This window comes from Panthera uncia, chromosome F1, assembly GCF_023721935.1.
Source record: "Panthera uncia isolate 11264 chromosome F1, Puncia_PCG_1.0, whole genome shotgun sequence".
In the NCBI taxonomy this organism is placed as follows: Eukaryota; Metazoa; Chordata; class Mammalia; order Carnivora; family Felidae; genus Panthera; species Panthera uncia.
In genome coordinates, this window is record NC_064813.1 from 29,444,805 (window position 1) to 29,460,645 (window position 15,841).

The following is a 15,841-nucleotide window of genomic DNA, read 5'->3' on the forward strand; positions in this document are numbered from 1 at the left end:
ATTCCACTCATGCTTGCTCTCTCTCTCCCTCTCTCTCTCTCAAAATAAATAAATAAACCTAAAAGAAGTCCCACATTTAATTTTGATCCTTAAGCCTCCAAATTCATTACAATTAATATATGTATTTATGTACACTGGCACCTAAGATGTTATTTATCAAACTATAGAAGGGGGTGAGTATTTAAAAAAAGAACCAGATAACCATAATAAAGTGATTTCACATTGAAATTATTTTTGTTATCCCATTAACTAAATCATACTAATAAGGCTTCAAAAAACAGCATAATATTATCTACTTGAGAGAAACAAAAAACGGAGGCATGCTCTATTGCCCCTAGGAAGAAATAAAATCAAACACCCCTAATTTGAGGGAAGAAAGAGGAAAAGAAACAGAACGCTAAGAAAAAAAAAAACCAAATCACGTTTTCAGGAAACAGTTTTGGGATATTTGCTTTGCAGGCTGAAAAACTTAGCTATTCCCCAATCCAGGAGTAATTCTTAACAATGAAGGTTGTAACTTAAAACAATATAGCTCTTTCAATCCTAATTATAATCACTTCCCATTATGCAGGGAAACAATGTTAGCATCAATAATACACTGGTTAGCTAGGAAGCGTTAAATACTGTATTAATCAACAACTAAGCAGATCATGTCACCATAATCAGCTTGAACCTCCTTTGAAAGCCAGTGGGGTGACAAGTGAAGTAACTTGGACTATCCAAAGAGGCTGAGAGCCGGGCAAAAGGTGAACGAACTTTGGATTCAAATATAGCCCCATCTGCACTGACAGAAAGACACTCACACAAATCCAATTCATATGCTTACGTGACCTGTAATTATCAGCAAAGGATATAACACCCCCCAAAATAAAGCTCTAATTTAAAAAAAATAAATAAAGACAATACAGTAAGAGCAAGAGAAATCTGTTGTGTTGAGTATTTGGCTAAACTGGCTATTTTAAAGCAAGAAAAACATGCTTCCTAAAATGTCTCAAATACAGAGAGAACTCTAAAATCTGCTCTGCATGCCAGGGCACCTCATCACTGAAGTCACAGTACTGCATTTTTTAAAATTCCATATTTTATCCACTTTTCTCCTTGGGAATTTTACCCCTGTAGTTGGCTACCTCTCACATCTTAATAAAACCATCCACTGAAAGAGGTTCGGGGTATTCAAAGGTCCTTCTAAACACTGAGAAGTTAAGACACTTCTAAGACAGAATTAACTGTCTCTCCTAAGAGAAGTACAAGCCCATTTAACAACAAATACACACACACACCCCTCTAGAATATACAATGGTTTCTTCCCCCAACTTTCTTTTTTTGAAGGATTTGAGAGATACCCAAACCCAACACCTATGTGAACCGCTAGAGAAAAATACAACTTTTATAAGGAAAAGAGAGAGGCGGACCTACTTTTTCAAGCGAAACATTTTAAGAGATTGCTCTAACCTGGGGCACAGTACATTCTCTCCATGGCATCACTGTCACAGGAATCTTCAACCTCGCTCCACCTGCTAAAATACGTTAGCTGAATGTGTCCTAAAAACAAAACGACAGGAGAAATCAAAACATTTTTCTCTTCCATTTTCTGCAGAAGTGAACTGTAATTACTCCTTTTGTAGCTAAAAACAGTATCATTAAGAATAATGGCATCATTAAGTACTAGAAGCTATTACTGGGGGTGAATTTGCCGCACTGATAATGAAGCTCTAGACAGGAAATGAAGATACTAATTACAAGATAAAACGCCTACTCAGTTAATTGGAAGCAACAGCGAATAAAAAGAAATGCATTTGCAAAAGTTCCTGACCTCTATCATTCAATAAGATGTTGTTTGGGTTCAAATCGCGGCACACAATTCCCTCTCTATGTAAAGCATCAAGGGCTACCACCATTTCAGCTGCCCATCTTTGAATGCAGCCCTCGGGGATGTAAAACCTGGAGTTTAGTGCTAATTTTTTATCAAGGTCCTCAAAAATCTGATGTATTTCCTTGTCTCCTTCTAGTGCTAATCCACTCTCTCCCTTAGTCTCTGAGTCTCTCTGAAACAAAGTCAGTTCCTCTTTAGCCAAATCCTCAGTTTGATCTGTAAACAGCAATACTTCTTCAGTTTTTAAAGTGTCTGTGTTTACATTATATTCATTAGCACCTGAGAGTGGGTTAGAAATACAGAATATGCTTTCTTCTGTGTTGGCTGCAGTGACTGCAGACTCAACCGCTCCAGGTCCTTGGAACTTAGGATCCGAGCTGTGTAACAAAGACATGTCTCCTGAACTACTGTGATCACCGGCTGTCACAAACAACATCCCAAGATCCCCCGGTGCGCTGTGTTTCTCTGCTATACTATGGGATTTAGGCCTGGAGGGATCACTCAATTCCTCTGTGCCATTTTCCTCACTTGCTTGGCGTTGTTCAGTACTAAGCCTGAGGCATAAAACATCAGGGGCTTCCAACAATTTACTTTCAATTATGCCTATATTAGTCTGTGTAAACGGAGTGGGTCCCATTGCTTCACCGTCTTTGATGGGCTCCAGTTCACCAGGTAGATTTACAAGGAGATCGGGCCTTCCTTCATCAGTGCCGATGACATCATCAAAAGCAGCATCTTTAAAAGAAATAACTGGGACAGAGTCATCTGAGCCCCTGCTAATGGTGTCCTGAGCTATAAACTCTACCTTGCTTTCGCTAGTACTGAAACCCCTGGAAGTGCCGTCTCCATCTGGAAGAGTGAAAAATGGTTTCAAAGGCTCTGACTTTAGACTATACAATTTTTCTCCAAAATCAAGGCCTAGGAGTTCACTAGTGCTATCCTTACTGTCTATTCTAAAGAATTCCATGGGGCTGTTTTTAGATCTACTAAGGGAATCGGACGTTCTTGGAGAACTATCTGCTTCTAGGTCATCATCTCCAGCAAAGAACTTCAGCTCGTGAGCTATGTGCTGGGTGCTGGGGCTGCCACTGTCAGCAGCAAGGTGTGCTGGGAAGCTTTCGATAACTCTGGGATCAACAGCATTCCCTCCGATCTTCACGAAAGGCTCCTCATTCAAGGACCCTGGCTCAATCTTTTCTTGCCCATATTCATTGCATAGGGTCAGATAACTAGTGGTACATTCCTCTTCTGAACTTGAGCCAGAATCTGGCCATTTTGGAGAGCTATCTTGGCCTTCTTCGTCTTGGTTGCTGTCATCTTGAGAGCTTGGAGTAAGACTAGTCTTCAGAGGCAGAACTTTAAGCATCGTTCCACCATCGCTTCCTCTGGATTCAAAGCTGCTGCTGTCCTGAGGACTAGAAGTTGGCTGTTGCAGGTGAACTTTAGTGAGTGCAGATTTTTTCACTTCCCCGATGTCAAAGCTTTCTTCAGGACTTCTGTTTAGAAACTTACTGATATATGACCAGAGTTTGCCACCTGTGAACAAGTATAACCAAAAAAATTTTTAAGATCCCCAAATTAATGGTTACTTATTGAAGCCAAAAGAAAAACCAAAAGCATTCTAATAATCAATCAAAAGCAAGTCAGCAATATCCATTAATATCAAGTATGCTATAAAACAAGCATTTTAATAAAATGTATTTTTTTGTGATTGCTGACTGGTGAGTATAGTTTTAAACCTATCTCCTGATATCAATTATTTTTTAAATGACAACCTATTTCTTCCTTTGAAATTATTTTAACAAATACTAATAGGAAATCCCACAGCTACAACACTGCTGTAAATATGATTTAGCTGTTGGAACATGTGATTATGTTCTGAGCTGTTTATGTAATAATTTTTTCAAGCATGGCCCCTTGGTCAAGTGGAAATACATAAATTTAAGTGCTGCTTAAAACTGTATATACTATAGTGTGTGTGTGGGGGGGGGGGGGGGGGAATCAGCAATATTATTCCATTTTAAAATGCCCAGTCCAAGATTAGAGGGGAGATATGGCATCCGGTATATAATTATGCCATTATAAATGACATATTAATAACATTTTCCCCATTTTCTCCCTTCCCCACACACGTCACGTATGGAAGAAGACCAAGTAAACCAGCTGAGGAAAATTAATTGGGTATTAATGGGGCAGGCTACTGCAATTCTGATTCTATATTCTGATATATATCAGAAACCTATAACAGTAAAATCATGAAAATCAATTTCACAGAAATCATAGAAATCAAATAAACACAAAGCAATCCAATGTTTTACCAGCAATACTTGTTAGGTAGTTGTTTCACTTTACTTTTCTTTTGTTTTAACCATTAAAAACTCAGCCCGTTTCACTCATTAGAATCTTTGAATAAATAACTATAATAAGTATCAAAAACCCATCAAAGCTTTACTGTATTGCAAGAAGAAAGAACAGTTCAATTTGATCCAGAAATCTGATAAACAATAATTGCAGAAGCATACTTTGTGAAGATACAACTGTATCTTCCAAAAATGGGAAATAATGTGTTAAACATGAATCCCCTCTATTAACATGGAAAAGGCAATTTTTTTCAGCACATTTTTAATGTCTTTATTAAGCATCCTATACCAAGAGTAACATTCGTAAGAGAAATAATTACTGACAGTCAATTATATCTATAAAAAGGTAAGTGGAAGCATCCAAAAAACGCTTTTTTGTACACTGCCTTTTCATTTCATTTAGAGGGACTCAGTAAATACATAAAGCACCCAGTACTGTGCCTGCTATCGAGTAAATGTGCAGTAAAGGTTACCTGTTACAATATTAATCCTAAGATATTCAGACATCCTCTCTACCGGTGACCTAGTTAACAGCCTTCTCCCATTTTGATAATAATTAGTAGTATTGGACATTAGGGCATTTAACTTTTCACTCTCATTCTTTTCTTGGCTAACTTTCTGTCCTCACTAGGTTATACTTAGTGTTTCATATCTCCCCAGAGTCAAATTAAAATTTAAGGGTTCATATATAGCTTTGAAACACATTCACAAAAGACGGCATGCATTGATTCCATCTTTTTTTTTTTTTTAGTTTTTTGACAACAATAACCACATTCCTCTTATCACAAACACCTCTATTGTGGCACACTGACAATAAAGCCTGAACCTGAAGCTGGAATTCCTGTATGCAATCCAACTATAACAACGTGTGTTGTTTTCAGTTCTCCTAGATGGGGACTACTGTGAGGACAGGACCGTCTTTTTCATCTTTCTCTGTCTACTGCCTGATCAGTGCACAGGACATGGCAGGCATTCAGTCAGTGGCTGGCATTCTTTAACTCAGATGGTAACTCATCAGAATGTGATGTGCCATCACAAAGCAGACAGTCTCTGTAGTCACAAAGTTCCAGAAATAGCAAGACACAGTCAAGTTCCAAGAAAAGTTTCATTCATTCTTAGGCCAATTTCACCTAGATGAACTGCTGAAATCTAAAATTCAATATGCTTAAATTCTTTCTTCTTGCCCCCAGATCACTTCCTCTTTCTGACCTCTAAGCCATTCTGGCACAAAAGCTTTGGACCAAACTTAAGATTATTTTTTCCTCCCTTGTTCTTTCTACATCTGACAAGTTCCCAAGTCCTATAGGATATACCCATAAGGTTTCACATAACGTTTCACATAGTCTTCCTCTTCCATTGATTCCTTTGGCCATTCTCCTTGGAATAACTTTATAGTTACAACCAGATTCCTGCTTTAACTCCTTCCTGTATCACTCTATCATACTAACTGCTGCCCAGTGAATCTTCCACTTTAGCACAGATCTTACATCATTTCTCCATTCAAGAACCCAAATCCCCTCGACCCCCTGAATGATATACCAGCTCCAGAGAGGCACTGAACTCGTCAGTAATACAGTGTGTCAAGCTATGATTTGGTTCTCCCCCTCAACTCATCAAATACTTCATCTGAATTGGATTTCTCCAAATATAACCCATGCTGGGCTTTTGCTCAAACTATACCTATCACTTAAAGAATTTACTTTCTTATTAGTTTGTCCAACATCTGCTTGTCAAAATCCCAACTATTCTTGACAGCCTCTCAGAATTTGTTTTCTTTTACCAATTTTTTTGATATCCCCTCAGCAGATATGACTCCTATCTTCTCTGAGTTTTTTACATCACTTAGTCCCTCTTACAACATTTAAAATATTCTATTTCACATTAATATTACCTTTATGCCTTTATCATCTCCTTTACCAGACCACAAGGAGAGGATTCTGCCTAGCATATAAAATAATATGTATTAAATAAGTATTTATTAAATTGGGTTATAGAAAGATGGTATCCTTCCAAGTATTTTGAAAACCTTTCAAGAATAAAGGTCTATAAATATCAATAATGTCATTATTTTTTATCATACTTTCTTCCTATTTTAAAACAAATATATGGCTGGGGCGCCTGGGTGGCGCAGTCGGTTAAGCGTCCGACTTCAGCCAGGTCACGATCTCACGGTCCGTGAGTTCGAGCCCCGCGTCGGGCTCTGGGCTGATGGCTCGGAGCCTGGAGCCTGTTTCCGATTCTGTGTCTCCCTCTCTCTCTGCCCCTCCCCCGTTCATGCTCTGTCTCTCTCTGTCCCAAAAATAAATAAAAAACGTTGAAAAAAAAATTAAAAAAAAAAAAAAACAAATATATGGCTTCATTATAAACAATTTAAATAAAGAAAAAGAAAAAGAAAAATATACAAATCACCTAGAAACACCATTAACTATTTGTACATTTATTTTCAGGCTTTTTATTTGTGACTAACATCACATCATGAACATTTTCTAATTTTCATGAGACTATGAACTTGAATGGGCTATACAGCATATCCATGGAATAGATGTTCATCTATTGTTGGACATTTACATTGTTTCCAATCTTTTACTATTAGAATTAAAATAGTATGTACCTTCACATGGAAGTATTTGACATCTCTGACAATTTCACCAATATAGAATACCAGAAATGCAAGTACTAGATCAAAAAGCATGAATATTTTTAATGCTTCTGTTATGTGTTATGACGCTATTTACAGAAAGGCTGTACCCAAATCCACTCCCATAAGCACTGTGTATTAATGCCATCTTCATAGCAACTTGCCTATATTGGATATTACCAAGTTGACCGATTTGATTAATCAAATATGGCATCTCCCTTAATTTCCATTCTTTTCATTATTACATAGAATTTTTAAATGTGATGGTTGACACTTTCTTTATAAAATTTATTCCTAGCCTAAACAAGCATCCTAAAGTAAACTGTAAAAACTGCATTTTTCAAGAGAAAACAAAACTGTTTTAGCCCTTCCCCATTGTTTGCTAGGTACCCAGGTAAACTTAATGCTTGATATGGAGCTATGGAAACAAAACTTGAGTCCTATCCCATATTTTTTATCAATTACAAAAATCATGAAAATCACAAAACTTACAAGAACACATTATTTCTATTGAAATTTGTCACCCACAAAAGCTGAATAGGTTTTCCTTTCTACCAAGATTAGGCCTAATAGACAAACTTACACAAATGTCGACATTATTATTATAACATTAAAAACATTATCCTTTTTAAAAAAAAAACCCTGTTATTGAGAAATCTCAAAATATAAACAGAAAATACCTAACATATTTATAATTTTTAACACTTTAGAAATATAAATGACACCTAAGCGCCATTGAAGCATATAAAATTGGAGATATTAGCTATTTTAAGCTATGAAATTAGAAATTCATAAAGTTTAATAAAAACTCTGTGTCTCTCATTAAATTTTACTGATTTTCTGAAAGACTGCAAAGAATATTTGTTAAATTTGCTTGGCCAGAATTAGGACCTGACATTAACAGGTCTGATAAAATACTGCTGAACAATGCTCAAAATCATTTTCTGAACCAGGAATTCCAATTCAAGAAATTCATGCTACAAATAGTTCTCAAAAAAAGAAAACAGAAGTATACAAAGACATATAAGCAAAAGTACTAGAAACAATTTAAACACCAATTAATAAGAGAATAGTTAAAAAAAATTATGATAAGTCTATAAACCAAATATTATTTATTCAAAGAAATAATAGCAATATTTGCAAATATAGTAAAACCTTGGATTGCAAGTAACTTGCTCTGCGAGTGTTCCGCAAGATGAAGAAACATTTCTAATAACTTTTAACTTGATAAACGAGCGATGTCTTGCAATAAGAGTACTACATGACGCCGAATGTCACATGATCACAACTGAACCAATGATTCTTGAAATTCACTTTGATACACAAGTGCTTTGGATTATAAGCACGTTTCCGGCACAGCGCATGCTCGCAAATTAAGGTTTTACTGTACTTACATAGCGTTTACCATGTGCTAGGTACTATTCTAAGTGTTTCACATATATGAACTGCTTAATCTTCACATCAACTGTATGAGGTAGGTAACTATCATCCCTATTTTACAGATAAGGAAATGGAGCCAGAAAAACGTTAAATACCTTGCCCAAGGTCACACAAGCTAACAGTAGTCTGACTCCAGATTCCTTGTTTTTAATCACTACACTGGTCTCTCTTAACACAGACCTATATATACTGCTAGGGAAAGTCACCCAAGGTACACTGTTAAGATAGGGGAAGAAAACAAGCTATAGAACAATATGTAGGATCCTTTTTTTTTTTTTAACTAGACGGGTAGAGAGAATATATTTATACACAGAGGAAAATTTCTCCTATTTTTAGAAAGTGGAACAGGGCATAAAAGTGACTAGGAGGGGAGATTTTTTTATTTTTATTTTATGTACTTCTATATATAGTTCAAATGTATTGCTTTACATATTAGTTTCATAATAAAAAAAAAAACTTGTTAATAAAAAAAGAATAATTTCACCCCTGGGGTCCCCAGGTAATTTGGGGCTACTCTTTCCCGTCCCTCATCTCTCTGATGTATCCACATGTGCAGGCTTTTCCAATCATTTTCTTCTAACCTAGGCATTCACCTTTTCTCTGACTCAGCAGCCAGCAACTATGCACTGAGCACCTTCTGTGCACCAAGTATTCTGCTAAATGCAGGGATACAGACGACGAAAATGACACAGTCCCTAATCTTAGAAACTTAAAGTTTTAACGACACACACGGCCTTGACTGAATACAATTACTTTCTCACCTTTTCCTTCCCAAACAGAATTAACATAAGGGATTCATTAATAGGAACAATAAATATTTTAAATCTCTCTCCTAAAAGCCTGTCTGCTATATCCAACTGCCCACTCAACACCACCTGGATATTTAATAAGCATCTCAAACTCACAAGCCCCAAACTGAAGCCCTGATTTTTTCCCTCGAAATCGACCTCTCCCACAGCTTTCCCCATCTTAACAAATGGGAACTCCATTCTTTTAGTTAGTTAAGCCAAAAACCTTGCAGACGTGTAAAGCACAATCAGGTCAGTTCTATCTTCAAAACAGATTCAGAATCTAACAATCATGTCTTACCACTTCCACCTCTAATGCTTTGAGCGAGCTACAATTATTTTCACCCGGATTGCCACAAAAACTTCCAAACTGGTCTCCCTGCTTTTGCCTTTGCCCTCCTAGACTACATTTTCCACAAAGCAGCCAGGGTGAGCCCTATCTTGCCACTCCTCTGCTCAATATCCCTCAGTGACTTCCTTTTTATTCAGAATAAAAACCAAACTATAAGCCCACAGAAGGAAGATCTGCCCACCGGCCTCCCCACTTCCCCAAGCTCTTCCCATTCTGCTCCAGCCACAGTAACCTTGCTATTTCTTATACCCCAAATACACTCTTGGCTCCTGGCCTATTTGTTCTCTCTTTCTAAGATGCTCTTCCCTTACATATCCACAACATTCTGCCTCTTTACTTCCTTCAGTTCGCTGGCCAAACGTCCCTTTCTTAATAAGGTGACCATTCTAGATAGAATAGTAACCCCCCCACACACCCTTTTGGCATTCCCTTTTCCTTCTTTTATTTCTCCATAGAATTTATCTCCGTCTGACATATATTTACTGATGTATTTGCCTATTATCTTTTCTGCTTCTCAATGTAAGCTCCATGTGGGCAAAGTCTTCATTGGTTTTGCTCACTGCCATGTTACAGCTAAGCCTGTATCCCAGTAAGTGCCAATTTGTTTCTAACTAAACAAATTAAAAATGGAAGGAAAATGAGTCCAAGAGACTTACGTGAATCCTGAATAGTCCTGTAAGCGGGAGGAAGCTAAAGCCACAAATCATAAATATTCAAGCATTTGTATTACAGAGAAAACAATTGTTCAACACTTATTTTTCAGGAATAGCTATTTATACATATGAAAGTAATGTGTTTGTGACTTATGCACAACCTTCTAATTCACAGAGGTAACAAAGAAAATACCACTAACATGTAAAAGATAGCACACCGCCCGTCAAACAGTTCACTTGATTGCTCAAGTGAGCAATCCAAAAAATTCGCCTAGATTCTTCATTCTCTAACTAGAATCCATCACAGGTCCCACTGAGTCTACCCTCAAAGCATAAGGGCTAGAACCATTATCTCTCGTCTAGACTATACATTGCTCATAGCCGGTTTGTAATCCATTCCCCATACAACAGCCAGAGTGATCTTTTTAAAATGTAAATCAGATCTTGTCGCTGCTTTAGATAGATATCCAGGGGTTTTCCAATGCACTTGAATAAAAGCCAAAGTCCTTACCCTTCAGTACAAGACTCCTGCCTATTTCTCCCATAGCCTCATATACGACGACTGCCCTCACCTACCATACACTCCAACCAAATTGTCTCCTTTCTTGTTTATCGAACGTTGTTTTTGCTTTTGATTTCTTAACATTGATCTCTCCCACTTACATCCAAATGGCTGTCATTCAGCACTCCTCTTAAATGGCACCTTCTTAGAGCAGGCTTCCTTGACTACCTAATCTAAAGTAGTCCCCCTGTCATCCTATTTTAGAGTTCTCTGTTAGAGATCAGTGGAGTCCCTATTATTAGCCAATATTATCATGCTTTTGGTTTTCTGTTGGACTCTCCACAAGAATGAATGTAAGTGTCAAAAGGGCAAGCTCTTTTCCTGTGTTGTTCACCTAAGAAAGAGTCTAGCACATAATACACACTCAATAAATTTGCTGAATGTTAAATGAATCTACGGTCCCTATTTGCACTTTAATTTAATATCTTTGTGTTATAAAATCTTCTTAAAATTAAACAATAGGCACCAGAAATGAACAGTCAACAAGAGATCCTCCCTCACCAAGTTTAAATAATCCAGGGCAAATTCTATGATCACGTAGCCATTCAGAGTCAGGTATGGCCAACAATAAAGGAAAAGAAGCTTGGTAAAGATCATCTGAAACAGTAGAATTGAATTGATAAAGATTTTCTCAGAACTAAAGTAAAATCAGTTGCAACAGCAGCTTTAAGAAGTATTAAGACAGAGTGAGAAGACGGCAGAAGAAAACCGGAAGTGTGTTCTGGAGAAGGAAGAGAAAGAACAGGAAGAGGCTGCAAACAGCAGAGGCAAACTAGAATCGAAAATTTGCCACAGATAATCTCCAACATGAATAATCCACCCTGGGTAATAGAATATTGACTATAATTACATTCATCCTACTGACCTTGTTCTAAATTATTATGGATTATTACTACGCAAGTTATTTTGTTCCACACCAGAGGTGGCTGTATTTCGCTATCAGATGACATGACCTCTAATTCAATAATGTCTGTAATGCACTGGTATCCTCAGATAAAAGCTGTCTATAATGTCTGAACAAAGGTGAATTAGTTACCCAATTCACACACGCAATTAACTCTCTTAATACCTGAGAGACCATGGAGCCCCTTCTGAATTTCCTATTAAATACTACATATGGAGGTCTTCCCTCCATCTGTAGTTATCTTGTGCTGTACTTCATAATAAACAATATTAATAGTTTATTGCCCCCGTCAAAAATCTTGCATTAGTTATCATAAAAGACCTCATTCCACAAAGCAATGACTCATTTTCCTGGGAAAATGCATTAAATTCAAATGCCATGCCTATTAGTAAAACACAACACTTGTTTATTCTCAGTAATGTAAAAATAATAACAACACCTTCGTGAAATATGGAAAATAATTTAATTTTTTTTTACTATTTAAAAAAACACCTCTTAAAAGCCAAAAGGCGACTGTTTATTTTGTGGGTTTGTATTTATATGCTGTATTTAGTCATTCTAAATAAAAGACTATTTATTTAAATTCAGGTATTAAAGGGCAAAAACAAATCAAAACATAGTATTTTTTTGCCACCTGTTCCCTCTACCAAGAGCTGAAATTTCATAAATAGTTTGAAGGCAGGGCACCATGCCTCTGCTTTGTACGCATATGTGATGCCAATGGCTGAATTCGTAAAAACCCAGATCAGAATAACCAGGTAATGTCAAACGTTAAGCAAATACCCGTGCATTCTAAAAAAGGAGGTAATTAATTAATTCTTCAGGGGATGCTTTTTAAGTCTTCTAACATTAATGTATCCTTTTCGCAGAGAACAAAATAAAACCCCTAAGATACAACCTCGCTCTTTTAGCACACCTTCACCTTAAAGTTCTCATCAGAGTAGACCAATTCTAGGAGAAAGTAAGTAGTTATGCATATCTAACAAGGTTACTGTAGTTCAAATGAAATCCGCTGCTCACCTGGGTTTTCGTTTTCCCTCACAACTCAAAGAGAGCAGAGGAATAAGGAAACAGTTTCTTACACGTGTTTTATATGTTTCATCTGGTCATGCGATGACAGAAGTAAGAAGGACATTATGGAAACGGAAGAGCTAAGGAGATGATGACATTCTTTGCTCCATAAACAATTTAAACTACAAACTAACCTTCCGCGTGCTGCAGCACAAGAAATACCGACTCCTCAGAAATGATGTACTTGTGCAGACACACCATGTTGGGCACACAGCGGGGGATGATGGTCTTTCTGTTCCTGCTGTATTCACTGCTTTTCCTTAGACCCTGACAGAGAACAAAAAGGTCAGTTGTACCCTCAGTTGCCTTTGGAGCCTGCTGTGCTCTGTGTTTATCAACCAAACTAATCTATCCGAGTTACTCTGGGCTTCAGAGAAACCACTCATCTGCTGCTCTATGCCCCTCAGTCCCTGGAGGCTCTGCTGATGGCATCTGGCGTGAATCCAGAGAACGGAAGATGCCACAAAGCTGCCATTAAAATCAATTACGTGGGTCAGTGTTTTTATTAGAGATGCTCTCAAACTAAGTCACCAGGATGATACACAGTTATTTCTCTATGACCTTTTCTTAAGTTTTATTTTACATATATAGACAGATCTTTAAAACAGTAGACATTGTGAGATCATTCAAATTTCTGAGACACAAAACGTATTCCTGATGAAACAGGTGATTTAAAATTTCAGGCCAAAAACAGTACAAAGACTATTTGAAGACTTCTCCAAAGGAACAAGGTGGGTATAGTTTCTGGTGTCTTACCCTGGTTTAAAAATCTGGGGAGATGCCAGTGATAAAGTATACTCAGAAAGAAATTTGTTAATGTAACTTACTGCCATGCTGTAAGAATCTGAAAAAAATACATAAAACTAATCTGAAATTGATTAACTCTAGATGCTGTAGAAATGATTAAATTAGGATATTTTAGAATATGTACTGTCATAAGCCATTTCAATTTTGAAATTACAAAATGGAGGGATGTTTCTTTCCTTGTTCCTAGAATTTAGATTAAAAAAAAAAAAAAAAAAAAAAAAAAAAAAAGAGTGCCAGGAATGTAGATAACACTTTCCCAAATACCTGAAACAGAGACTTTAAGACAAAATTTCAGTTCTTAGGGACTGTAATCATAATCAAAGGGCAACTGTGTGCAGTCCTCACAAATTACACAAAATGTTTTAGAGGTATATTTAAAGTGCACACTATATATTTAAACATGAGGGAATGAGTCTTCGACTTATCCAAATGACCACCTCTAAAGGCATGCTATAAAGTATTTATCAACTGTGACAAAAAACAGTAAGTAAAATAAATACAGACCACCACAAATACAAAAGAACATTCAAATACCCAAGAAAAAACATTAAATATTTTTCTTTCAGAAGCGTAATTTGAAAATAAATTCCTAAATTCATTCAACATACAAATTCTACTTACTTTTAAAATGAATGTCTGCTCTGTCCTTGTGTCCATTACAAGTAAAACCTACATAAAAGACATGAGTAATGAATCATTCACAGTACAATGAAACATGGACTTGTAACTTTTTGAAACTATACTTTAAAGGTTTGGGGAATGGGGAGTGTTGGAATTGACTCCACCAAAGTTGTTAATTTCTGAATAGATTTTTTTTTTTAAGTAACCAAATCACAGGCTTAAAACAGTCTTATCTATAGTAGGTTTTACTGGGGTTCATAGGTGGCTCAATGGGTTAAGCATCCGACTCTTGATTTTGGCTTAGGTCATGATCTCACAAGTTTGTGAGTTCGAGCCTTGAGTCAGGCTCTGTGCTCACAGTGTGGGATTCTCCGTCTCCCTCTCTTTCTGCCCCTCCCCAACTCGCTTGCATGTGCATGCTGTCAAAAAAACCATTTTTTCAAGTGGGTTTATTATAGTTTCCTTTTCTAAAAATTCCATATTTTAGAAACATTTCTATATATTTACTTATTTCTATATAGAGAGAACATATATGTATATAATTATTTATATATTTTTTTAAGAAATATATTTAAAACAAATTTAGGAATTTGTTTTAAAATATATTTCTTAGGGGCGCCTGGGTGGCTCAGTCGGTTAAGCGTCCGACTTCGGCTCAGGTCATGATCTCGCGGTCCGTGACTTCGAGCCCCGCGTCGGGCTCTGTGCTGATAGCTCGGAGCCTGGAGCCTGTTTCAGATTCTGTGTCTCCCTCTCTCTGACCCTCCCCCGTTCATGCTCTGTCTCTCTCGGTCTCAAAAATAAATAAACGTTAAAAAAAATTAAAATATATTTCTTAAAAAAATAAATTAAATAAAATATATTTCTTAGAAGGAAAAATTTTCCCTTATGGAATATATATGGTTAAGAGGAAGTAAAAAAAAAAAAATACAGGCATTGCTAAGTCTCATTTCTCTTCCTAAAACCCCTTATGTAGCAACTTGGTATAATGATCTCAATGACTCAGGCTCCAACTTAAGACTCCCTTTTGGTGCTACTTCTCTAAGACTCATCCTAGCTCCTCTTTTTCCATTAGCAAATCCTGTCAGCTCTATCCTCAAAATGTACCCAAAATGTGAACTGACTTGCCAGCTATTACCCTGATCCAAACAAAGATCTACCTGGATTATAACAATGGTCTCCCAACGGATTTCTCTACTTCCTCATTTGCTGCCCTATGGTCTGTTCTCTAAATAGCAGTCAGTGTTTTCTTTTAAAACAATAAATCCAAAAAATCACCTCAAGACCCTGCATGATCTCACCCACTGCCCCCTCAAGCAACCCCCTCCCCCCACCCACCTTGGCAGATAGGAAGAGTGCCTATAGATAGGGGATTGATTTCTCTTTACCTACCAGGTACTAAGTGTTTACTATGTGCTATGCTTTAGCCATCAATGTTAATTCTTTCAACTACCTATAAGATACTTTTACCCTTCCTATTCTACATGTGAAAACATTAAAACTTCATCTATAGAAACCATAATGGTAGATAATACCAGCATGTACCATTTGTGAGAATTTCAGTGAAATAATCTTGTAAAAATGCTTGGTATCGCCATTTAACTATTATTGCTATCACTATTATTGCTTCTTCTCCCTGACATATGCCCCCCACAGCCCCTTAAAACAAGTACTCATCTTCCCATATTCAGCTCAAATGTCTGTCTCTCAATAACACTGATTCTCTCCTTTCTTCATTCACCCACTGTATACAGTACCAACCCCTTGAATTT

At 36.9% G+C, this 15,841-nt stretch overlaps 1 protein-coding gene across 5 annotated transcripts in view; it reads right to left on the reverse strand.

Moving 5' to 3' along the window:
• The window catches only part of RPS6KC1 (ribosomal protein S6 kinase C1), a 215,574-nt gene that overhangs the window by 64,774 nt on the left and 134,959 nt on the right, over window positions 1–15,841 (reverse strand). For all 5 annotated transcript variants that reach the window (XM_049634156.1, XM_049634157.1, XM_049634159.1 and 2 more), the window contains 4 exons: window positions 14,070–14,117; window positions 12,776–12,908; window positions 1,814–3,409; window positions 1,453–1,542 (listed from right to left, as the gene is read on the reverse strand). In XM_049634156.1, coding sequence (XP_049490113.1) covers window positions 1,453–1,542; window positions 1,814–3,409; window positions 12,776–12,908; window positions 14,070–14,117 — 1,867 coding nt within the window. The remainder of the gene's footprint in view (window positions 1–1,452; window positions 1,543–1,813; window positions 3,410–12,775; window positions 12,909–14,069; window positions 14,118–15,841) is intronic.